The 24,915-nt window shown below is 47.3% G+C and overlaps 1 protein-coding gene across 3 annotated transcripts in view; it reads right to left on the bottom strand.

Moving 5' to 3' along the window:
* PACS1 (phosphofurin acidic cluster sorting protein 1) overlaps positions 1–24,915 on the bottom strand; it is a 115,110-nt gene that overhangs the window by 10,154 nt on the left and 80,041 nt on the right. For 2 of the 3 annotated variants that reach the window (XM_019737688.2, XM_074336720.1), the window contains exons 3-15: positions 16,865–16,954; positions 16,001–16,126; positions 13,361–13,505; positions 13,018–13,109; positions 12,840–12,920; positions 9,991–10,050; positions 8,978–9,138; positions 8,512–8,629; positions 4,104–4,184; positions 2,704–2,819; positions 2,379–2,514; positions 1,078–1,182; positions 255–361 (exon numbers count right to left, since the gene is read on the bottom strand). In XM_019737688.2, coding sequence (XP_019593247.1) covers positions 255–361; positions 1,078–1,182; positions 2,379–2,514; positions 2,704–2,819; positions 4,104–4,184; positions 8,512–8,629; positions 8,978–9,138; positions 9,991–10,050; positions 12,840–12,920; positions 13,018–13,109; positions 13,361–13,505; positions 16,001–16,126; positions 16,865–16,954 — 1,418 coding nt within the window. The remainder of the gene's footprint in view (positions 1–254; positions 362–1,077; positions 1,183–2,378; positions 2,515–2,703; positions 2,820–4,103; positions 4,185–8,511; positions 8,630–8,977; positions 9,139–9,990; positions 10,051–12,839; positions 12,921–13,017; positions 13,110–13,360; positions 13,506–16,000; positions 16,127–16,864; positions 16,955–24,915) is intronic. The other variant, XM_019737689.2, reaches the window with a different exon arrangement.

The following is a 24,915-nucleotide window of genomic DNA, read 5'->3' as shown; positions in this document are numbered from 1 at the left end:
GTCCTCTCTGCCTGGTCTTCTTCATCATGGGTTTAAGACGAGGATGAGGCGGGAGGCAGGGAGGTGGCATTTCTCACACCCTGATCATCTGGGGCTGGCAGCGCCAGAGCACCACGGCCTGCCACCGCCCGACCGTGCACTGACCACGGACACTTCGTCTGCTGAGGCCAGGACGTCCTGTGACCGCTTGGAAGTCAGGGTGGGAGGACGAGGTCAGAGGAACCCCAAAGGCAGGAGAGAGGCAGAGCCCTTACTAGCGCTGGATGCGGGTGAGCAGGGCGGACAGCACGGCCTGGACCTCCACGGTGGAGCAGGTGCACACGACAGGCTTCCGCTGGTCCTGGAGCAGCTCCGCCACATACTGGGGGTAGCGAGGAAAGGGGGGACAGAGGTGAGGCCATGAGGCAGGGACACTGCTCTCCCATGGGCGCCATGAGGGCAGGCAGGGCGCAGAGCAAGCTGCAGGGTCCTTCCGCTGTCCTCAGACCACAGCTGGGCAAAGAAGGGCAGGTTTCCAGCTGTCAGTGAGGAGGTGGGGCCAGACCGCATGGAGCAGTGCTACCTGGGAAATGCAGGAAGGCTGAGCAACCTTTCGATTCTCACATCGCCTCTGCAGCCCACTGTGCAGAAGAGGGATTCTGGCACCAGGGGCCAACTGGGGGGGACAGCAGTGAGTGGGAGCAGGTGGGGGTTGCGCTGTCCCTTCTGAGCTACTGTCAGGGAAACCACAGGCAGCTGCTGGCTTTTACAGCACTCCACTTCTCAAGGTACCTTCCTTCCGTGACACTGCCTGACACACATCACCCTGGAAGGGAGGTGGGGCAGCTGATACTGTTGCTTTTTCACAGATGAGGAAATTGAGGTCGAGAAAAGTCAGTGACTTACGATCCCATAGGCTGGAAAATGACAGAACTGGGACTAGAGCCAGGCTATGGGCTTAATTCAGGGTAGGAGGGGCCTGACGTAGCGAATCATTTTCCTATCTCTCCATGCCCTGCCTCTCAATCACCCACCTGGGTGTCTCTTGCTCTCCAGAACGTCTCCTCCTCCCCAGCCCTGCGGTCTTTCATGCTTTACCTGGCCCTGCCAATCAGTGGTGTTCACAAGGATGACATTTTCTGGGAGGGCTGCATCTGACACCAGGATCTGATTCAGTTGGTCATATACCACCTTTCTTGGAATCTGCAGGGACAAAAAAGTATATGTTAGGCAGTCCCCAGGGAGCTGGGGGGGGGGGCGGGTGGACTAGTAGCTAGAGAACTCCCGGAGCAAGGGTATTCGGAGAGATAGTGGGAATTTGTGGAGGAGACCCAGTACCCCACTGGCCAGGCCAAAATGGAAAGGGGGAGGGTGAAGAATAAGCAGAGAGGGTCCTGGGGGAACACCCCCCCACACTGGGCAGGTGTCCTGACAGGGTGGGCAGACACAGGTGGAGGCACATCCCAGGAAGGGTAATGAGGCAGGGGCAGTGGAGAGGCAGCATGCAAGGACCAGGAGGGGAGGAGGGAGAGAAAGGGGAGGCGAGCAGGTGCTCACAGGAACCACAGAAAATGAGGGCAATGGGGAGAGAACTAATGAGAGTGGAAGGCGCTGTGGGGAGGCCCTGCTGTCACAAGGCAGGAAGGCATTCCAGGAACGGTGATTAACAAGCAGGACAATGCCTCGCCCCGGGCACTGGGCTATTCTAGTCTCTGGTTCATTTCCACCTAGGTAATAGCGTCAAACTCAGGAAGCCGCACTGACACAAACTTTCCTCCCAACATCTAATATTTATCAGGTAAATGAACAGGCTTGCTGTTAACTCTAGAAGAACAGCAGCTGTGTAAGGTGTGTCAGTTCAGAGAAAGCCCTTCCCCTAACCCCTGGGACCACTGGCCTTGAAAAAGAAAACACAGTCCCCGAAGTCCAGTTTCTTTTGTGCTTCTGTTCCAACCCACTGCCTTAGGTCTTTCAATCAAGTATTTCACTACTGCTGATGAAATCAGACTAATGGGGCCACAGCAGCACTAAGGTGGCTGATGTCAGTGAGACTGAGGGCTGCTGTCCTCTCTAACCACTCAGTCACCACACAATCTCCAGACTGATGGAGGATGGAGGCAGAGGGGGCAGAAGAAACCAGAAGGTGTGAACTGCCACTTGGGGCTGATGGCAGGCTGGGACAATGCTGGCATTTCTTCCTCCCCCGCTGCCCACAAATCAGGCCCCAAGCCAACTGCACACTAGTAGTAAATAACAAGCATGCTAGACTTTTCTATTTAGGTCTGCTTTCAAGCCTGTCACTAGAGCACTTCACCGTGGTCGTCCTCTCCTCTCACCTAACTACCTGCCCAAGGAAGGCGGCCAAACACACACGGAGGTCCAGGCATGCTCACAAGTACCTGTGTGCTGTGGCCCAGATCGGGGGAGCGCTCGCTGTCGGAACTGTTGGTCCTCTCGCTCAAGGGCTTGGAGAGTTGCCGCTCCTTCAGGGGCGTGCTGCGCTTCTGTCGGGGCGTGTGCACCCCATCCATTTTGCTGCCAGACATGTGCGAAGGAGGTGGTGAGACAGCCCCTCTGACCCCAAGATGGCCAGCCCACTCTTCCCAGGGCCACAAGTCTCTGCTAAGTCTGGTCGCAGCCTCGTACCATCTGCCCGCTTCCTTCATTCTACCCGCCCCTCCTCTCCCCACCTCCGTTTTTGGAGTTTCTTCCTGTCCTCAGTACCTGGGCGAGGCAGAGCCTTGGAGATCCATTTTGCTGGACTTCATGGGAGTTTTGACTTTCTCTGGCACAACCAGACTTGTGCTCCCATCTCCAAACATGTCCTGGTCAGTGATCTCCTGCCATGGAGGAAAGGAAGAAGCGAGCGTTACTGCTCACTCAGTGCCACCAGGAGCCTGGTGGAGTCCCGCCAGGGCCCGTCACTGCCAGGAGGACAGTCAGTCATTCCCTCTCTTTTCCTATAGCTCCTACCTCACTCCAAAATGCGTCCAAAAGACGCATGAGAGCTGACTGTCCGGCTAGGTTAGGTCTTATTTTCGGGGAAACACACTATTCAGTCTGTATTCTACATTTGTGAACATTTGCAACACACACACCTGAATTGACAATCCAGCTTCTCTAGGTGGGAAGGAGAGTTTTAATCAGGAAGTAACATGACTGAATTTCATTTTGAAACGCCCACTGTGCAGTATGGACCAAAGTGGGCCAAGAGTGACAGCTGGGTTACTCAGATTACCAGTGAACTACAAAGCGCGAGCTGTACAGCAAGCTTAGAATTACTCTTGAACCAAGCCTAAGGTTTGGTCATGCACCAGAGCTTTAATGCAGCATTATTATATATAGGAAACACAAGCCTAAAATAATTTTCTTGGATTCCACTCAACTGCCAGGTCTCACTGTGAGGCTGATGCGTAGCACACCCCCAGAGGGTATTCGGTAACGTTCTCTGCTCCCTCCCTCCCACCCTCCAGTCCCAGCTCAGAAGTCCTCCCTGCAGTCAGAGTCGCTCCGTCCCTTCCTGTGCCTCTATATGGGGTGTGCACAGGTTAGCTTTCCTCCTGGAGGGTGCCATCTTGATGGCAGAGACTTTGTGTTCTCATCTTTGCATCTTTAGTGCACAGTATGTGTATATGGAACTCAATGGAATTAAATCGCACACCCCACCCAGTTCACTCCCTGGCACTAGGGCTTGGCCTGCTCTCCTGGGCGCTTCCAGCATCTCTTAGAGGAAGGAGCTGACCAGTAATCCCTGAGATTTACTGTTGTAGCTGTGTGGCCATTGTAAGAGCAACAAGGGACAAAGGGATGGTTTTTCAGCTGCAGATACTGGTCATCATCTCTCAGAAGTAAATGAGGGTGACACATAGTGAGAAATTATCCAAATTAGCATTTGATCAGCTCTAATCAAAGGGCAGAATGGGGACATTTCTGGTTGCTGATTTGGGGAATAACCAGGGTAGGTACATTCCACGGGTAAGGATTTTAGGAGAAAGAACACAGGACATTCACAAGTCCGCAAATGTGGTAAAATTTCCAGGGTGGTCCTGAGGGTTTTTGTCTTTATTTCTAAAGGTACAAAAATTACTTTAAACAGCTAAAGCAGGAGACCGAACCATACATACCAGAGTGTCTGTTTCAGTCAAGCTGTCATCTTGATTTTTAATCCAAGCAGATTTGACTTTTTCTAGAGCAGCCAATTCCATCTGCAAAAATTATAATAATCAGTCATCACCAATCCAAATAACTACCATTAACTTGTTTTCTAGGTCCCTAAGAAACTTTCACTTAATCTGAAGACCTAATACAATCTTTGGAATTTTCATCTTATAAGGAGGTTATTTTTGTGAAAATGAAGCATCAGAGGGGTCAGTTATTTTTATAACCATTAAATCACTAACACAGTGAGATGCAGAACCCAGAAATTCTGACAGATGTCACTAGGGAAGAGAAGCTCCAAGGTTAAGGGCTTTGCTATGGACGAGGTAAAGCCCTTTGCCAGGAGGGACATTTGGGGCCTCTTCTGTTTGTCAGAAGTTGCTGAGAAAGGATCTTACAGTTCAGGTCTTTGATTTTGAGACTAAAGACATCCATGGTAGCCTAATGCTTTTTGCTTGGTAGAAACATCTAGAGAACCCTCAAACAGAATATACTAAGCAAAAAAACCCAATGTTAAGCAATTTAAGTGTGAATTAATTCTCCCTTTGTCCCCAACTCTTACCAGCATTTCTCATAAATATTAAAAATTTATTTTGCAAATACAGATACATACTCAGATGTTTCTTATTTGCTAACGTTGCTTCTGGCTGTGCTGATAACAACGTTAAAGTCATGAGCAGCTGAGGGTTGTCGGATTTAGATACAGGGATGGTACTGGCCTCAGTGAATCTCTTTGGTTCTTGTGGGGAACCAGGAAGTCAGAAAAGATCACGGATATCCCATTTCCTCCTAATTCCTCTGAGTAAATTAAATAGCACTGAGAACTATCAGGCTAGTAAGTTCAAGGAGTCACTTGGCAAACTAATGCACAAGGATCACAAAAGTAGGTCCCTGTGTCATACTCCAAAGCAGGGCTTCTCCATCTCAGCACTATCGACATTTGGGGCCAGATCCTTCTCTGCTGTGTGTGGGGGCGTCCTGTGCGCTGCAGGATGTTTTGCAGCATCCCTGGCCTCTACCTGTTAGATGCCAGTAGCAGACCCATATCCCTACCCCACCTCTCGCTGTGACAGCCCACAACGCCTGCAGTCATTGCCAATGCTCCTTGGGAGGAAAAAGTCATCCCTGGTTGAAAACTGCTGCTCTAACACATGTACAAGCTTAACCCAACACACTTGAACCAGACCTTGGGGGCCCAGATTGAGATGGTTTGGCTCAGAACCACACCCAACAGGCTGCCTTCAGACTGCACAGCTAGTTCATTTACACATTGTCTACATGAATAACCAATGTTAACAGAGTCTAGAATCACGGGGAAGTCCTGGTCGGACTTAAGACTGAAGAGGATTTCACCCCATTCTGGATCATCTCGGTATGACAAATGAATTGGGGCGGTAACACCACTGAGCTGGAAGCTGTCAAAGCAGCATGTCCTGCAGTCAAGTCTCTGGCAGCTTTGGCAAGTTTCCACGGCAAAGCTGCACCAGCTGGCGAGATCTTTAACTGGGATGGGGTCGGAGGGTGCCTGTCGGCCATGGACTGACTCTTCTGGAGGTTTCCGACAAGCCCACTCAGAGCAAACTCCGCTTCTCCAAGTCTCTAGTCCTGCTCCTATAAATACTCAGGGCTGTCCTCACGGCAGGAACCTGGGACACCTGCAGTGCAGTAGCCGTCTGTCTAATTGTGTGGCACTGAAGGCAGATGCCAGCAGTCTGTAGCACTGTGCCTGTGGGGCGATGCTGGCTGCAGAGAGCGCACATGCTCGTGTGTGTGCGCGCGCGCATGCGCACAGTGGGGTCATTTTTGGCTGTCATTTATAAGAGGTTAGAGGCCCTGGCACCATTATTACAGCGGTATGGAAATACCAACTTTGGGCAGCAGGCCGTCCTGGCTGAAAGGCTGCATCTGAGGACTGTCAGGCCCACTGTGACCGGCCTGGAGAATCAAATGGTGTTGCTTTGTGCTCAAGTCCTAGGAAGACTCAACAACCGTAACAGGTTGTATCTGCAGAAACTCCTTCTGGTTTTAGTGACAAACTAAATCCTGTGAAATTTGGGGAACAAGCCGGAAGATTAAGACAACTAAGTAACAGTGGTAGGCGATCCGGGGAGAAGGTAAGTGTTAGGCAGCACGTGTATGCCTGTCGCGCATGCACAACCTCAGGATTTTGTCCCTAGTACATTTAGCAGTTCTCTGTGTAACAGCCTCACTCTGGAGCTCCTTCCCAAAGTGCCTTTCATACTAAAGGATTTCAAAGTTCCACACCCACATCAAGACATATGGGGTTTTTCGAAATAGAAGTATCATAGAGAATCAGCAAAGCAAGTCTGAAATCTGGCCAAGGGAACCAGAATTTGAAGGACTCACTAAAAAGACATTCAGATTTTATCTGTTTCTGGAGTCTACAACTGAAATGGTGCTAAGGGACTATAACAATAACAGCAACAGCAGCTTACGTGCTGCCCATGCAGTCAGTCTGTCCGTCCATCAACCGAGCACCACGCTAGAGGTTTTGTTCCTCATTGTAGCTCCACACTGCCTTGTAAGCATGTGCTTTCTACAGCTACGTAACTTGTAAACGTGGACACGAAGGCTTGGTATCTGCCCCCGAGCACACAGTCAGGGGAATGATCAGTCAAGAGTCCAACTCCGAAGTCCGACTCCAGAGCCCATGCTCTCAACCCAGCCCCACCCTGCCCCAAACAAATGTTCGGCCTGAGCGGGGGACCCTTAGGCCATCGCTTGGTAAAGACTGATACTCAATTCACTTCTGAGCAAACTAGGCTCCTCTGCCAGCAGCTTTACCTTATAAATAAGGCGCGTGAGGCTCAGAGCATTAAGGTTTTTCTCTTTAAATTCTGTAAGCCACATAACTGAGACTAAAGTAAAACCTAGAGACAAATTCCATCAACCCAGAAACATCTTCATTAGTATGAGTTTCTCTTGCTGATTTAATACGAATACTCCCTAGCATTTACTTAGCGTTCGTTCACCGTCACCGTACGTTAGGTCATGCTAGTGCTTTAGGGCCACTAGCTCTGTTAATCGTTTAATTGCCTTTTGTTACAGTAGAGTTCTGTTCTGCATTCCTAGGACCCCGAGAAACAGTCCTCCCTCGGCCAGGTCTGAGGTTCCTCCCTCGGCCAGGTCTGAGGTTCCTCCCTCGGCCAGGTCTGAGGTTCCTCCCTAGAAGAGTCATCCCTTATACATTCATATTCAAATGCAATCTGGTTCTAGTGGCCGGATCTGTCCACAGGGACAGTGACGATTCAGCAGGGCCATTCAGCAGCCCGGGGAGAGAGCCGCTCCAAGCCCATCCTGAACATAAATGGGGAAGAGGCCTCCTCAGCTCCAGATCACATGAACCTGGGCTGAAAAGCTGCTGAGAGCGCAGGGTCTGCAGGTGGCAGGCCTGAGATTTGTCTGGCGGGATTCGCTGGGTGGGCTGCTGTTTTGCAGCCCACGTTTCCTCACTAACGCCACCTGGTGCCACCGTTTTAGGGCCAGACTGTGCCTGTGGTGCCTTCAGCCCAGAGGGATTAGGTGGAAGACAGCCCCACCTGGTGGCAGCAGGCAGTAAGGCAGCCAGGAGCTGCCTGATGGTGTGCAGACACTTGGGACAGGTGGCAGCCCTTCCACAGACACAGGGGATGGAGCGCCTCACACACTTCAGCCCCTTCCCCACAATTAATACCTATTTGCAGGGTGAGTTTTGTATTCCCTTTGTTAAAGCAGCAAGAATAGGAGGACTTAAAGGATTACATTTCTTTGATCTAAGAAAAGACACTGGGCTTCCAACAGCAAACTATAAACCACTAAAATCATGCACGGCTTCTTGCCTTTAGTCGTAAATGGGAGGCAGAGCAGATGCCCAGGCCTGAGGCTCCTGTCTGTCATCCACCGCGGGAGAACCTGCCAAATGGGCTTGGGTGCTCCAGGAGACAGCTCCTTTCTCCTCTGGCTCACCAGGCAAAATGGAAGCCTGCCCACTACGTTCTGTATTCTTTGAGGGAACTGCCCCTCTATGAAGGAACCTACGTATGTTCAGTCTCCTGAATAGGACTGTGGGCTACACCTGTTCTTTCCTCAAGCCTGGAATGCAGAACCGCTTACCACTGGCTGGATGCCATACTGCCAGCTACCATGTGACAGACGCTGAGGGAGACGTCTGCAGGTTCCAAGCCATGACGGGAACAGACCAAAAAGAACACGTGACCGGCCACAGCAATGCCCTGAGAACTAAGCTCCCAGCTAGGACTGAGATGAGGACGACCGAGGTTGAAACAAGATGAGATCGCTCTTCTGAGGTCACACAAGGAGCCACGAGCAGAGGGCCCAGTGTTAAGCCCACCCCCGCCAGGTCCCTCGCCCTACCCCATAGCCATTGGTCTTGCTCACAGGGCTGGTGGTGTCTTTGCCGAGGCTGCCCTTGCTGTTGAGGCTGCCAATCTCCGTCTGTGAGCTGGACTGCGACATTCCCTCAAAGAAAGGCCTGTGGTGAAGAAGCACAGCCACGGTCAGTGGCCACCAGGGCCCAGAACAGCTGCTGCTGGAGAGCTGGGTAGAGCTGGTGTTCAAGAAAGATCAATGACCTGTGCTTCAAGGACACCGGGGAGAAAGGACAGGGCAGAGGCTGGACAAGTAGGGACCTGGACCAAAGGACTTCAGGAGAGTCCTGTCAGGACTTGTCATTTAGCAGCAAAAACCATGCTCTTTATCCAGACAGCCGGAGGTTCCAGAGGAATGAAGAACCAAGATTCCCTGGTAATGGGGGGAAGGGAGGGAGGGGTCTGGGAAGGAGAGGTGTGGGGACAGTTTGCTAGAGGCGGGTGGGCCTCACTTGAGCTTGGGCTTTGGAGTGCTAAGGATGCTCTCGGTCTCCTCCATTTCAGGGCCACTGTCGCTGGGGTTGTACATCTCCAGACTATCATACAGTTCATCCAGGTCCTCTTCCACCTCTCGGATCTGCTCCCGGGACACGTGTTCCAGCCCAAAGCCCACCTGCGGGGAAAAACGCTTTGAGTTTGGGGTAACTCCTGTTAATAGTTACGACAGGCCTGCAACTCCTTCCTCCTGGACAGGTACCAACTGGCCTTCCTAACTGGTCCCCCTTAAGGGACATGCCACAGCATCACACTCATTGGGACAGTCTTGATGCCTTTGTTGTGATCCAGTCCTGAGAGCCAGGATGTGGGGAGGCCACTGGCCCCCTTCGGTGCCTCCCTCACACTCCACACTGTGGACCTGGCATCGGGAAGAACAGTGGAAGTGCTAACATAACTCACAAAGAACGGGCACAAGAAAACCCAGAAGCCCATGACCCCATGCGGGCTAGTTCTACCCTCCTCTGTAGCCCACAGGACAAAGAAATCTGTCTCAACAATTTTCACCTTCATCCTTTTTTCGGTCCACTGAGAAGAGAAGCCTGTGAAAACTGGCACCAGGCCTGCCTGAGCCCAGGGAAGAGACTGCTTCTCCGCTCATGGCCAATCCATGGTTACTCAAGGGCTGACCGCTGAGGACACTCCCACCTCAGAGGATGTTGCTCATGACACTGCCCTTGGGAGAAGTTTGCCAATGACAACTTCTTTTGTTACTGAGAGCCCAGAGCAGAGTGGGGTGCTAACCAGTGGCTGGGTCTAACCTGCTGCCCGTCTTCAAATACTGGGAAGCCTCGGGTACTACACGAAGCCTTTCTTTCTCTTTCCAAGTAGCTCAGAGCCCTTCTTTGGCTACCCTGGCCTTGGGGGTCCTGGAATCTTGACTCTCCATGGCAACAGAGTGCACTCCAGGAACGAAGGTGAAACTCAGGGTAATCTACTCACCATCAACCTCGGGATTAAGGGGTCATACCTCATCTGAAACTTTAAACCGCTTCAGGAGGGCCACGAACTTCTGTTTGATGTTGGGTTGCTGCAGGGACAAATGGCACAAAGGTTCTCAAACATGCACTTGGGGAAGGGGATCAATTCAAGTCCACAGACTGACTGAGAGCCCACTTTTGTGAAAAACTAACCGGGGAGGACACAAAGATGGGAAGGGAGGGTTTCTACCCTCTGGCCCTTGGGACCCATGCGGGGAGATAGATGCGCGCAGGACTAATCCAGGGCACAGCACTGTGTCCTGGCGTGTGGAGACAGGTGGAAGGAGGAGGTATCATGGGTCCGCAGGGCCCTGGTGACATGCAAGCGTGCACCTCAGCTCACCCCCCTCATCCTTCAGATCCATGGTGCCGACTGGCGACCTCCACCTGCACATCCCTCCCACTCCACGTTTCCAACATGGAACTCCTCATCCTCTCCTGTAACCCTCCGCTGGCTACTGACGTCACCGATCCACCCAACCGCCTGCGATCTAAACCTGGAGTCCCTCCCCTGCCCTCTCTGCCCAGAGCCGGCACAAACTCCCACCTTCTCCATCTGGAACACCGCTACTTTCATCCAGGCCTTTCTCCTCGCATCTCTCAGGGATCACTGCAACAGCCTTCGCTGGCAACCCTCCCCCCTCCTCCCCCACTTCTAGCCAGTTTCCCATCTTGTTCCCTCTGAAGTCCACAGTGACCATCCATTCCGAATGCAAATCTAATCATGTTACTCTCCAACCTAGAGGTGTTATCTTAATGGGCCCCCGCCACCCAGGGCACAAAGCTGAAGTGTCTGCCCAATGTCTGCCCGATGGCTGGTTCTGCCTGTCTCTAGCCTCATCTCACGTCCAAACCCTCACACCCCATACTCAATACAAACTAAGTGCCTATAATTCTGTGAAAAGCTGCAGGCAGCTGTGCACCTCTGGGCCTCTCCGTATGGTATCTTCTGCCTTGACTAAACCATCCCCCAAACCACTTGGTGAAGTTCTAGTTATTCTTAGAAGCCCGGGTCTCAGCCTTTCTCATCCGTGAAGCTCTCCTGTCTCCTGCTCAGAGCTGGTCACTTTCCCCTTAAAGCCACCTCTGTTCTTACACAAAGCTCTGTCTTCCAGCTCCTATCCTACTGTGTTGTAGTCACTTGTTTAGATGTGTCTGTGTCACCAGGGAGCTTTCAGATGGCATGTATTGGGCCTTCCTTATCTCTATGTCCCCAATTCTGGGCACAATGCCTAGTATGTGGCCATAAGTACTTCCCGCCTGAATGTCAGACTCACTGTTTGGGGATGGGAAAGACCAAGCTGCAAGTAAGACTGAGCTCCGCCTTCAAGAAAGGGCAGGGCTTCCGAAGGTGGAAAGGTCATACACAGCAGAGAAAAAAGCATGTGTTCGTGGTGACAGAGAAGCATAAAACGCATTCCGAGAACAGCAAGTCAGTGTGTCTAGAACAAAGTGTTCTTGGTCAGGAGAGGAGAAACCATGTGCACAAAAGGAGACAGAAACCAAAGAACAATTACTAAGTCTCTGGAAATCTGACTGCAAAGTGCCTGCAGCTAATAAAAAACCTGTGGGGGCGTGGATATTAATAGGAGCTCTGAACTCTGGTCATATAACCAGTGAAGCTATGAAGGAGACCACAGGAGGAGGTGATTTGTAAAGCTCCAGGGGGCACCCTCTGGGGAGAAAATGGGGCCTCTTTGTGGTTACAGTGCAGGAAAAGAAAAATCGAGCAGAAGGAACTATAGCAGAGAGTGACCCTCTAGCCTCTGCCTGTTATCAGAGGACAATGGTGGCAAGGTGTGTGAGGTGCTGGTGATCCCTTCCTGGGCTATTCTGGAGCGTCAATCAAGGATCAGACAGCCGAGGACAACGAAACAGTTCTCATCCTCTCTAGTCATTACTGAGTGACAGGAAATCCAGGCCCTAGTCTTGAGGATTTACATTTAAGCCCAGTGATAGCTCAGGAGGATTGGAGAGATGACAGTATCATTTCCTGGTAGAATGCCAGCCTCAGACACAACGCATTTGGACGATCTGACCTACAGTTATTTCACTCCTAAAGATGACGAGAATCCTGCTCTTGGGGTCCCTAGACTAGCTCCGCACTACAGAGAATCAGGATGCCGCTGGGGAAAAATGAAACTGTGAATTTCTCTTCTAAAAAGCTCCCAGCACTTGTGAGTCTGCCACACTTTAGCACAGGAACTCCAGAATCAGTCAAAGTTAACCTAGAAATTCAGGTATTAGGTGTCTTAGTCCAGGACTCTAATTTCACCAAAAATAGTAACTCCTGAGGAAATCCTATGCAGGAGCTATATAAGCCAAAGGCATCTGGTCTCCAAAGTTATGGTTCCATTAAAGCAGAAACTGTACCTAATGTGGCTAAGCCTTATCAAACCCGTAAGTCCAGTACTGGTCCGTTCGTTCCGGACAGGTTCAACAAATGACTAAAAATGGTGACCGTCCTAGAGAGGCCTGGAGTCTCTACACAGTGGACAGGACGCAATTTGAAGTCATCAGCTGGAGAGGGAGGAGTTCTGTTCTCCGAGGAAGCATTGTCTGTTTCAAAGTCTAAAGCAAAGGTTCTCAACCTGTTTTTTTAAAAATCCTGAGACAACCTGAAGACTATAACACACTCCCATCAGTGACGCTGGTTCTCTACAACAGTGATTCTTGGTTAGGTGGTGGTGGTGGGGGGGACACAGAGGGTGCATCAGAACTGTGAGGGGACAGCCAGTGCAGGCTTTACAAAGCCCCCAGGAACCCTGACTAGCCATGCCCATCTTACGCCCACACTGAAAATCTCAGTGCAAACATCCCTCAGACCTTGGAGGCTCACCCTGGTGATGGCGGAGGTTGAGGTGAGTTTCCTCCGGGTCTTCTTTACTTTCCGTAGATCCTCATCTTCATAGAACAGGTCCTAGGTGGGGAGGGGGACACGAGGTTGGGAAACCCCAGCAGGGTCTGGAATTGCTCTGCTTCTCAGACACTTCAGGTGAAGGGCTGTGGAAAGTTACCTGCCCGTGGAGAGGATCATCACTGCCTTCCTGCTCTGAGGAGAAACTCTCCTCCTCTTCCTCAGAATAATTGTCAATATCAGGAGAACGATCTGGAAACAGACACCTCAGTAAGATAACCTCGCAATGGGGAGATCTGGCCTACGAGACTGGTGGGAATCAGGGTTCTCCTGGGGTGGAAATACAGCAGGGTGGCGGGGAGGGCCAGTAGGCCGCGCTGCACTTTCGGGGCGCTCTATCTAAGCTGCTCTTTCCTCAGACATTTCAGACACCCTCTTGTCTAGCTTCCCAGGATGGACATCAGCTTGATCTGCAGCGCCTCCAGACACGGCAAACAGCTTACCAGACAGCTTGGACTTGATTCCTTCATGGTCAATGGGCTGGCTGGACAGGGAGTAGATCTTTATTTCTGCCACAGGCACGGCGACGTCCTTGACGTTGCTGTGTAGGCCAAGCACCAGGGCGCCTTCGTTAGGGTGCTGCATCACCTAAGGTCACAGAGCAGCAATGGCAACGCCTCGCTGAGGAGGGGTCCGCACAGTTGTCCATTTTCATCAACCCAAATGGACGCACGAGCAAATGGGCATGGCATTCTGCGAATACATTTTCTTTTTCACTATCTTCCAAATCCATGGCTACTCTTCTCCTATTGCTGTCAAGGTCTTACTTTAAAACTGTTTCCAGAAGTGCCAGCCACTGGTCAGGCCAGGTGCTTCAAGATAAAAATCAAGGCCTGAGGTGGAAAATGATTACACCCACTAAAAGGACCACATTTTAGTGTAGGTCCTTCACAGAGGAACAGTTCTCCCGGCTGGGCGGGGCTGGCTGTAGGTGGTGGTCACCTGTGCTCACCTCACAGGGAGGAAAAGGCCCTATGGCCCGTGAGAAAACGGAAGGGCCTGACACAGCTGGGAAATGCGGCATCCACATCACTTCACTCCCCCAGTCCCTCATACTGATACCAAACCTGAAGAGGACAGAAAGATAGTTGGGGACTATCCCATATATTCGATTTATTATGGCCACAAACATTTCCTACTTAATGTACTAAAGTGCAGAATAAGTTTTAAAACCGATTTTGGGACCCTTTCTGCTTCCCCTCTGTCAGGGCTGAGAGGATTTGCACAAATGAGCAAACAGAGTATATAAGACCCGGTCTTATTTTACTATAATTTTTACTTATTTTTTTAATTTTTGCTCCAAAAGACGCATTAGAACTGATTGGTCGGCTAGGTCTTATTTTTGGGGAAACACGGTATTAAGGATAAATAGGACCCTGGAGTCTTACTGTTAGAGAAGGGAATTAGAAATATGGAAAGGCTAAAATGAGCCTTACGGTGTTGCACTACAACATAATGGAATTTACTGCACATATGGAATTGACTCCAACATAAGCTCATGATCAGATACATATAGATACGGAAAGATGGTGTATGTATATATGAGTACATATGTGCACGCATGTGTGTACGTGTGCGCACACACACACCACACACACAACTGGAGTATCGAATTGGAGTATACCAATCGATACTCCAATTGGGAAAACGAGCACTCCTACTACCAGATCTGGGTTTCTAAATACCATTTTCCACTAAAAGGAACCAGGGCTCTTCAGAGAATCAGTTCATTGCAAGGCTGGGTCAGGCAAAGTACAAGACGAGCCTAATACCTAGTATCAGAAAGTAAAGAAATATGTAAAGAATGAAGGGATGTATGAAAAGGAAACAGAAGCCAGCTTGACGGGGCTCCCACTGGCCAAATCTGAGCTAATCTGAGCATGAAAATAAACAATGATAGTAGCATATTAGACCCCATTGAATAAAGCAGGAATCCACAGGTCCATAACTGATCCAAATAAATGAATCAAGAAGGGAATGCTCTATTTTATAATGGAAAGCCAACTAACAAATATGGAAGGAATGGTGGGATTAGAAATTCACTGTTTGGGAAGCGGCAAAGTAATAACTGATTCAGGCAAGAATCATTAATAGATGCTCAAACTAGCTGGTGAAGATACGAGGAGGAAAAAAATTGTTACATAATCTCAAAACATTTCGCTACAAAATATTGTTTTCATTGGTTAAGTACAAAATATTTATTAACTTTATATTGGAAATCTTGGCAGACACCATCTTAACCAAGTGATAAAAGTTAACCCTGCCAGTAATGGAACAAATTGACGAGGAGCGCTGCCTCAGTTGTACTGAGAAGAACAGAGCACTACCTCTGTGGTAATTCTGCCCTAAATGTATAAGCTGAGTCTAATCTTCAGAAGACATCAGACAAACCCAGATGAGGAACTTTCCATAAAGTAACCAGCCTGTACTGTTAAAAATGTCAAGGGACTGGAAGATAGGGAAAACCTGAGGGAGCGCTGCAGATTGAAGGAGGCTGAAGAGCCATGACAACTAAATGCAACACGCAGTACTGGATGAAATCCCGGGCCTATAAAGGATATTATGGAGACACCTGCACAGCCGGGATGGGGACTGTGGGAGATGGTGATCCTGTTCCACGTGCACGTCCTCATCTCTAGGAGGCTCGCTGTTCACACCGGAGAGTATTCCTATTTTTCGGAAATGAACCTACTGCAGTATTAACGTGTACTGGGGCATGTCCGCAACTGCCTCTCAATGGTTCAGAAAAGAAAAGAAGACGCATAAATGTATGCATAGAGTATCATAAGGCAAAGTCACTGAAGAATCTGAGTGAAGGGTACATGAGAATTCTTAATACTATTCGTACAACTTTTCTGTGAGTTTGAAAATGTTTTAAAAGTTAAAGAAAAACGTTTTGTAAGGGAGAAAGTACTTGAAAAAAGAGGTATATCCTGAAGTTTCAATATAAGAATTAACTTATAAAATAAAGTGCCCGGGCAGCAGGCTGGGAAAATCATGTGCTGGGCTTCACCGGCAGGGCCCGTGGCCTCTCCGACTCCGGGTTTTAAAGGTTTACAGGCTGGAGACTACACTCCTCTCACCTCTGCCATGTTGATGAGTCCCACGGCCAGGGTCTTATAGCCCAAGATGGTCCGGTTCTTGTAACGCTTTCTCCTTTGCAACATGATCTGCAGCTTGTTGGCATCTCGCTTCAGGAAGTGAGGGTACTGCCAAGTACAAAACAAGAGTCAAGCACGGTTAGTAAGTATCCGGGTCCCCGGTATGTTCTGGTCCTGTTAGAGAATACACAATCTTTTGGTGCTTCACCATCTCCCGTCTGTTCAAGGGGGGAATTAAGGGGTGAGGGAAGTGTCATTAAGTTGCTGCTGGGGTCTGACTGTGCTTGGTGCCTGGCTGCCACTCTGCAGCTGTGGTGCGCACATGTTCAGAAAACTGCCTCTTTCCTTGCCAGGTGATCACGTTTTCTCCATACATTCAATTTGGGCTCCTGGAATTATGATGAGACAGACATACTAAGAGGGATGAGGAGAAAGGACGGAATGGAGATTACAGGATGGGGGCAAAACGAGACTGAAGGGGCCACACCCTGCTGGGTGTGTGCCGTGGATCAGCGAGAGGTGATGGGGCAGAGCGTGGTAGGATGGGTGGGCTAACAGCCTTATCTAAGGAAAGGGAAGAGAAGAACGAGAACGAGACGTGGCGTATTTTTCTGCAGCCCCCCGGGTCTCGGCACCCTTACTGTAGCGGCCTAGTGACGGCTCTGGCCCTCCAGGCTGGCCACAGACACTCTAGGCGACTTCACTTCATTCCCGCTATAGCTAATTAACTGGGTGACTTTAATTCATTGGGTATGTCTCTTGGACAAAAGTCTCCAGATTAGAGGACTGCTTGGGGACTAGACTGGATATGGCATATTAGTGATCTAAGATGGAGTAGATTCTCACCTGAAGGGAGAAGGTTAATTGGAGCTCTGTTTCCACCAGTCCACTAGCTGGAAGGATGATCTCGTTGGAGCGAAGAATCCTTTTTGAACCCTGAAACCAAGAAAAAAATATGTCAAAGCCGTGTTACCAAAAACCAGACCAAAAGAAACACTACATTTGCAAACAACTTGTAAACTCTCCATTCTTACCAGTCCCAGTATTTCACCAGTCTTTGTTGTATGCATTAGAATCAAGGCATCACCATAGGTATGATGTTACAGGCATTATGCTGCACGTTCATAAAGGGTTTTTGCATACAAATGATTTGTTATTGCATTTCAGAAAGAGGCAGGCAGATGTCAGCACCCCGGGGTGTGGCATGATCCCCCGTGTTCACCTCAGCCTTACTTCTTCCTCTCTAAATGACACGTCATCTGCTGCACTGTCTTATCTTTGGGCCTTTTCACGTGTGTTTGTTTCCCCTCTTCTCAGATGCTCTTTTATGCTTTTGTACACAGCTAACCAACTTGTCTTTCTGGTCTTAGATCAGGTACAATTTTTTTCTAGAAACCTTTCCTTTTGGTCCCCCCCACCCCCGCGCCCCTCCAACTTCACCTGACTTAGACAATGCAGTGATTTTAGCCCTAAAAAACTGAAGTGAGGCTAACCTATCCCTAAACTATAAAAAGAGATCAGCAGGAGGGTCTGAGGAAGGCCAGTGAATTGCATAAATTTTTTTTTTTTTTAATTGAGGTTTCATTTAACTACAGTGCAGTACACAGACTGAGGAGTTGATAAATGCATACACCCGGGTAACCCGCATCTGTACCAAGACCAGAGCTCCAGAAAAATCCTGGCGAGCCTTCCCAGTCTCGCACCACTCTCAGAGACAAGCTCTGTTCTGATTTCCTCCACCATGGATTAGTTCTGTCTGTTCTATGATGCATCCGAGGTTCATGCAGGTTGTTGCGTGTATCAACAGTTCATTCCTTTTTATTGCTGAGCATTCTAGTCTATGAATACATGTAACACACTTTGTTTATCCATCTTCTTGCTGCTGAACATTCCCTTTTGGGTCAGTCCTAGTTTTTTGCCATGATGGCTAATGCTGCCGTTCTTGTACAAGGCTGTGGGGACATGTTTTGCTTTTTCTTGGGCAAATTGCCTAGGAGAGCAATTGCTGGGGCTTAGGGTAGATGTATGTTTAACTGCACGAGATACTGTCAGACTGAGCTCCAAAGTGCCGGTAGCATCTCACACCCCCAGCAGCAAAGCATGAAGGCTCCAGTTGCCCCAGGTCTTCACCAACACTTGGTGTGGTCAGTCCTTGATTCGTGGATTCTAATGGCTACGTTCAGTGAAATATCATTGTGGTTGTAGTATGCATTTCCCTAATGACTAATAATACTGAGCACTTTGTCATTAGCTTATTGGTCATTTATAATTCCCACTTATGAAGTACGTACCTGATCAAATATCTTTGCCCACGTTGCTTAGCATCTTGTTAAGTTGTAAGTCATTTTTAATACTCGACACTGTCAGATGCATGTACTGTAAATATTTTCTTGCCTATTCATTTTCTTAATAATATCTTTTGATGAAGTATTTAATTTTGATCCAGTCAACTTCATTTTCTCTTGTGGTCAATGTATTCTGAGTCCTACCTAAGAAATCTTTGCCTAGTCCAAGGCTGTGAAGTTATTCTGCAGTATTGGAGCAGATATTCTGCTTATCTTTTTCTTTAGAAATTTAAAAATTTTAGTGTTTACTTTTAGATTTATCCTTTTTTTCAAAATAAAATGCAGATTTTTGTTTAATGCAGGAAGGAAAATCTCCTAAATATGTTTCAGAATGTTTTGCAATTAGAATACCAATTAAAAATAAGAGGGGAAACTCTGCTTAATCTATTAGACAATATTTTTTGTAGTAACCTCAAAGAAGAATCTTGACAAAGTTCTCACCTGAGTTTATTTAGGCTCTTTTGATTTAAGAAATCTCTGTAAAACGAATCTCAGAAATGCTGGGAGAATCTAAAATGTGGTTTCAATGAGGGGTAGGAGACATTTGGCAGTATTTAGATGTATTTTTGGTTGTTAAAACTGCTGTGTGTGTGTGTGTGTGTGTGTGTGTGTGTGTGTGAGAGAGAGAGAGAGAGAGAGAGAGAGAGAGAGAGAGAGAGAGAGAGAGAGAGAGAGAGAGTTCTAGAAGGGAGAGGCCAGGGTTGCTGCTGACCATCCTACAATACACAGACAGCTCCAACACTGAAGCCCGACCTCCTGAGGACCCTGCTTTCCTGGGCAGTCCTCTCAAATGCTGGTTGCTTTTCTCCTACAACTCCTTGACCACAGGGCTTGGAGGTGGGGCGGGTGGCCTCCTGCTCCCCAGCACCAGCTATAGAATATCCTCCCTTCCACCGCCCTCTAAACACCCCCTTTGAATCGATGCCATCAATTGACATGGTCCTCTATTCCTTGCTGCTGCTCATCTAGAACTACCAGTCATTCCTGCTCATTTCGGGCTTTTGGCTCCTCACTCACGGTTCCTATTCCCCAAACTAACTACTATAGTCACAATTCTTCATGATTTCAACAGATGTTGTTTCCTACATCCCGGCCTCTAAATCCCCCAGCTCCTCTCTTCCAATGGTCTTGTCCCCACACTTGTCTAAGCCACTCACTCACACGATCATACTCAGGACCTTATTGTTACCAGTAATTACAACCAACACCCAGTCTCAGCTTCATACACCCCACTCGCTCTCTGATTAGCACTTCCTATCTTTCTAGCTCATTCTCTCTAGTTTGTCAACAGTGACAAGCCTTCAAACCGACCAGAGCCTACAACCCACTGATACTCCCATCGCTTCACTCCTCCTCATGCCCCATGTTATCTCCCCTTTCTTCCTTACCCAGCTTAAATGCCATCGTCAATCTTTATAAACATGTCCTTACACACACACTTAGCCACTATTCTGACATACTCATTTGGTAAATTACAACCCTGTTTATACAACCCTGAGCATGCCTGGAGAGAATCTTATAATCAGGTTAACTGTTTTGACTTTAAATTTCTGACCCCAGATCGTAAGTGGGCCTACATGCTGCCTGGCACTCATACTGGACTCCCCAAGTCCTGCCCCCTCTACTACATGATTTCATACCTTCTTGTTTTTCCTCAAACCTCCAACACCTCCTTACCCCTCTCCTCACTCTAAGCCAGTAACCTTGATTTCCACTTCACTGAGAAAACTGAAACACTAGGAAAACAGCTCCCACCACACTTACCTACTTACCACGTTTGTACTGATGTCCCCTCCTCCCCATGACACAGATGAATCCCCTGCTCCTGTCCTATCAACCGCTCCACTGTGCATCCACTCATCGCTCTTTGAGTACAGAGATTATTCCACCCACTCTTCCCTGTCCTACATAATCAGCTTCCTTCTCTATTCTGGATCATGTCTATTAGCAAACATGCTGTTATTTCTCTCGTTCAAAAAAAAAAAAATAAAATAAAATAGGGGGCCGGCCCGGTGGCTCAGGTGGTGGGAGCTCCGTGCTTCTAACGCCAAAGGCTTCCAGTTCGATTCCCACATGGGCCAGTGGGCTCTCAACCACAAGGCTGCTGGTTCGACTCCTTGAGTCCGGCAAGGGATGGTGAGCTTCGCCCCCTGCAACTAAAATTGAACACGGCACCTTGAGCTGAGCTGCTGCTGAGCTCCCGGATGGCTTAGTTGGTTGGAGTGCGTCCTCTCAACCACAAGGTTGCCGGTTCGACTCCCCCAAGGGAGGGTGGGCTGTGCCCCCTGCAACTAACAACGGCAACTAGACCTGGAGCTGGGCTGCGCCCTCCACAACTAAGCCTGAAAGGACAACAACTTGACTTGGAAAAACTCCTGGAGTTACACACTGTTCCCCAATAAAGTCCTGTTCCCCTTCCCCAATAAAAATCTTAAAAAATCAATCAATCAATCAATCAATCAATCAATCAATCAATCAATCCTTTCTTGTCTTCACGTGCCCTGCTGTCTACCCCCCCCCATCTCGCCTTTAGAGCAAACTTTAGAGCAAACTCCTTAAGAGTTGTCTGGTTTTGCTCTCTTGAAGTCTTCTCTCATTTCCTCTTAAATGCATCCCGACAGCCTTCCTAGAACATCATTCCATTAAAACTGCTACTGACAAGGTCTCAACCAACTTCCACTTGGAGGAATCTGATGGTCCGTTCTCATGTTCCTTGACCTACTACCTGCAGCTTTGACAGAGCCGATCACTCTCTGCTTCCAGCAACACTTCCTTCATTGGACTTGCAGAACTCCACACTCCCCTGGATTTCCTCCTTCCCTTTCCGCTCTTTCTTGGTCTCTGTTTCAGGTCCTCCCCCTCCTCCCGGACTTCCTAATGTTGGAGCGCCTGGGACCTCAATCCTTAGACTGTTCCTGTCTCTGTACTCATGCACTCCACTCTGGGGACCTCACATGATTTCTCTCCCCCAGACCTCTCTCCTGGACTCTAAACTCATACAGTCAACCCCCTATTCACCTGCTCTTCCTGGATGTTTCATAGGCATCTCAAACGTAACATCGTAAACTGAACTGTGGATCTTTCCCTCCAACCCTGCTTCACCCCCAGTCTTCCCCATCTCACTTATTGGCACTTCTATCCTCCCGGCTGCTTATGCCACAACTCTGGCGCCACCCTCATTCATTTCTTGCCAGGATCGTTGTTGTAGCCTATTAACTGGTCTTCCTGTTTCCTCTTTCCTATCTACAGTCTATTCCCCACACACAGCCAGAGTGGTCCTGTCACTTCTCTGTTCAAAACCCTCCAATTCACACAGAATGAAAGCCGGGGACCTTGCAATCATCTGCATACATCCTGCCCCTCCCTCGCTTTAACCTCACCTCTTACTGCTCAGTCCTTTCCATCCCCCTCCTTCCTCTCGATTCTGCCAACGTGCCAGGCACAAACATCGCAGACACATTCCTGCCTTAGGGCCTTGCCTTGCCTTTCCCTCTGCCAGGAATGCTCTGCCTCCAGATATTTGCACAGCTCCCTCCCTCACCTCCTTCAAAGTCTTTGCATAAATGTCATCTCCTCAATGAGGCCTATCCTGACCACCACATACAATTTGTAACTTCCTCACCTCTGGCACGCTCCGTTCTCTTTCTCCTTATTTATTTATTTATTTCCCCACAGGATGTATCATTCCAAGAGCAGCAACCCTCCTTATTTGAACTGTCACTATCCAAATATGTGCTATAAATACCTGTGAACATTTCTATCCCAAATGCATTATCTCACCTGCACACTTGTTAAAATGAGTCTGCATGTGTCAGTAACAGGAGGGAGAGCATAGTACAGTCACAGGACAATTGCTAGTTCTGGCACTCTGAAAGCATGGTGTGTACTTCCCGACCCTTCTCCAAAGATTAAGACCTTCACGGTCCCAATATTTGCTTCTTCCTGGTACGTGGGGCACTACTAACTTGGATCCAATTGCAAAATGATCTGTAGTATCTTTACATATCATTTAAAATGTATATAACAGTATATCTTCATTTGCAGTATAGACGCAAAATAATTTATATCTGATACTATAGTATCATTACTTACAGCACAGAAAAATACCCATTAATGAGTATTAATGTATTTTAAAAATTAGGTTACTAGTGTTTTAAATGCTTCTTTTTAAATAAAAAATTCTCAGTGGATTATCACAGATATTTAACAGTGTTGCAGTGGTATTTGAGGAACTTGGTTGAGGTGTTTGGATGTCTGAGAATGCGCTGTCATTTTTCCCATGTAAATAATGGAAGATAGGCTTCTGCCACCCAAAGTGTTTTCAAGAATGGGTTAAATTTCAAGGAAAGCCTATATATAATTTTCTTATTATGTTTATTGTCTCTTCCTTCTACTACAATGATTTTTAAACTTTTCAGTCTCAGGATCTTTCTACACTCCTAAAAATTAGTGAGGATCCCAAAAAGCTTTTGTTTATATAGGTACATCCATCGATATTTACCATATTAGAAATTAAAACAGATATTTAAAAATACATATTAATTCATTTAAAATAAATATAATAAACTTATTACATGTGTACATAAAAGTATTTTTATGAAAAATCTTTCCCCAAACAAAAGCAATTTATTAAGAAGATGGCAGTCTTTAAAAACAGCTTTATCGGGATATAATTCAAGTATCACACAACACCCATTTAAAGTATACAATTCAATGTATACTTTAGTATATTCAGAGTTGTGCAACCATGGACACAATTTTAGAACATTTTCACCACCCCAAAAAGAAACTGCATACTCTTTAGCTGTCACCCTACCAAGTTTCTCATCCTCCTACCCCTAGCCCTAGGCTACCTCTAATTTCCTTTCTGACTCTATGGGTTTGTTTATTCTGGACATTTCATACATTCTGGACAGTCATACTTTTGTGACGGGGTTCTTTCATTTAGCATAATGTTTCAAGGTTCATCAATGCTGTAACATGGATGCACTTTATTCTTTTTTATTGCCAAACAATATTCCATTGTATGGATATACCACATTTTATTTATTGATTCATCAGTTAATGGACTTGGGTTGTTTTCACTTTTTAGCTATTATGCTGCCATGGACATTTGTATGCAGTTTTGTGTGGACATGTTTTCATTTCCTTGGGTAATACTCGGGAATGGAATTGCTAGGTCATACGGTAACTCTATGTTTAACCTTTTGAGGAACTGCCAGGCTGTTTTCCAAAGTCTGGAAAATTTGCACTATTTTACATTTCCAACAACAGTGTATGGAGGGAGATGGCATTCTTTCACATTTCTGCAAATCTCTTTAATGTCTGGCATAGAAGACAGCTGGATTCTCACACCTGTTTCTGTATTTAATCTGTTGCAAAATTATGTTTTGGTTGAAAATATGGAAAAAATGCAGACTCAAAGAGATATGGAGTTTAAAAAAGGAGGAGTATTTAACAGCCTTTTGGAATATACTTCTTTGATACTACACTAAAACTCTGCAAGTGGTAGTCTCTTCAAGGTTAGCTGCCAAGTAGAAATCAAAACCATAGCAATAAGGCTTTTTATACTCTCACATATTAACATCTGATCAATTAACAGAAAAAGGACATCAGTGGGAAAATTGGGAAATCTGAATAAAGTCTGTCACTTCTGTTAACCGTGTTGTACCAGTAATAATTTTTTAGTTTTGATAAATGTACATGGCTAAGAAAGATGTTACACTGGAAGAAGCCAGGTAAGGGGTATGTGGGAACTCTATGAACTACCCCTACATCTCTTCTGTAAATTTAAATTATTCCAAATAAAACCCAATCCACTGGTTTACTTTGTTGTCTGAATGGATCTTTTTACCCAGAATAATTTTTTAACCTCATGCAGCGGTCATTTGGAAACTACAGGTTCACTGAATTATGCAAATCTCTCAAATATTACACATTTCAATATACAATATTAAAAAAAAAATCACGATTGTTACTATCACCACTGATCTCTTCAGAAAAGTCTTTAAGAATTGGGAAGCTGTTAAGCTTACAGTGACAGAGACAAGTTTTCCAAAGTTCTGATTTCCACTTGATAGCTCAAATTTTATTGTTGGCCAAAAATATTCTCAGTTGTTTCCCCTGAAGTGATAGGTTCACTCTGTTCATTTTCAAGGAAATATCTTCCAAATACCCAAGTCTGAACAACCAGGTTGCCTGTAAGCCCTTCTTTCAAGTAAAAATGGCGTTCCAAACAAAAAGCAGCTACTTTAATTCATAACCCAACTACATTGAGACAGCAGTATTCTTTACTATGAAACACAAGTGCTTCATGCATATTTCCCATTTTATCACACAGAATATTAAAAAGGCATGGATTGCAGGGTTCGGATATAATAAATTAACCATTCTTACTGCTCCTTCAAGAATATTCTTAAACAAAACTGGTTTTTTTTTTCCTCTTCCTTCGAGTCTCACAGTAAACGACACAATGATTCCTGGTGCTATCTGTGGGGCAACTACCTTTGTGTGCACTGAGGACCTGCTGTCTTACCCACCATGGCCCCTGTA

Source organism: Rhinolophus sinicus, linkage group LG06, assembly GCF_036562045.2.
Source record: "Rhinolophus sinicus isolate RSC01 linkage group LG06, ASM3656204v1, whole genome shotgun sequence".
Taxonomy (NCBI): domain Eukaryota; kingdom Metazoa; phylum Chordata; class Mammalia; order Chiroptera; family Rhinolophidae; genus Rhinolophus; species Rhinolophus sinicus.
This window is presented reverse-complemented; position numbering and strand designations above follow the sequence as displayed.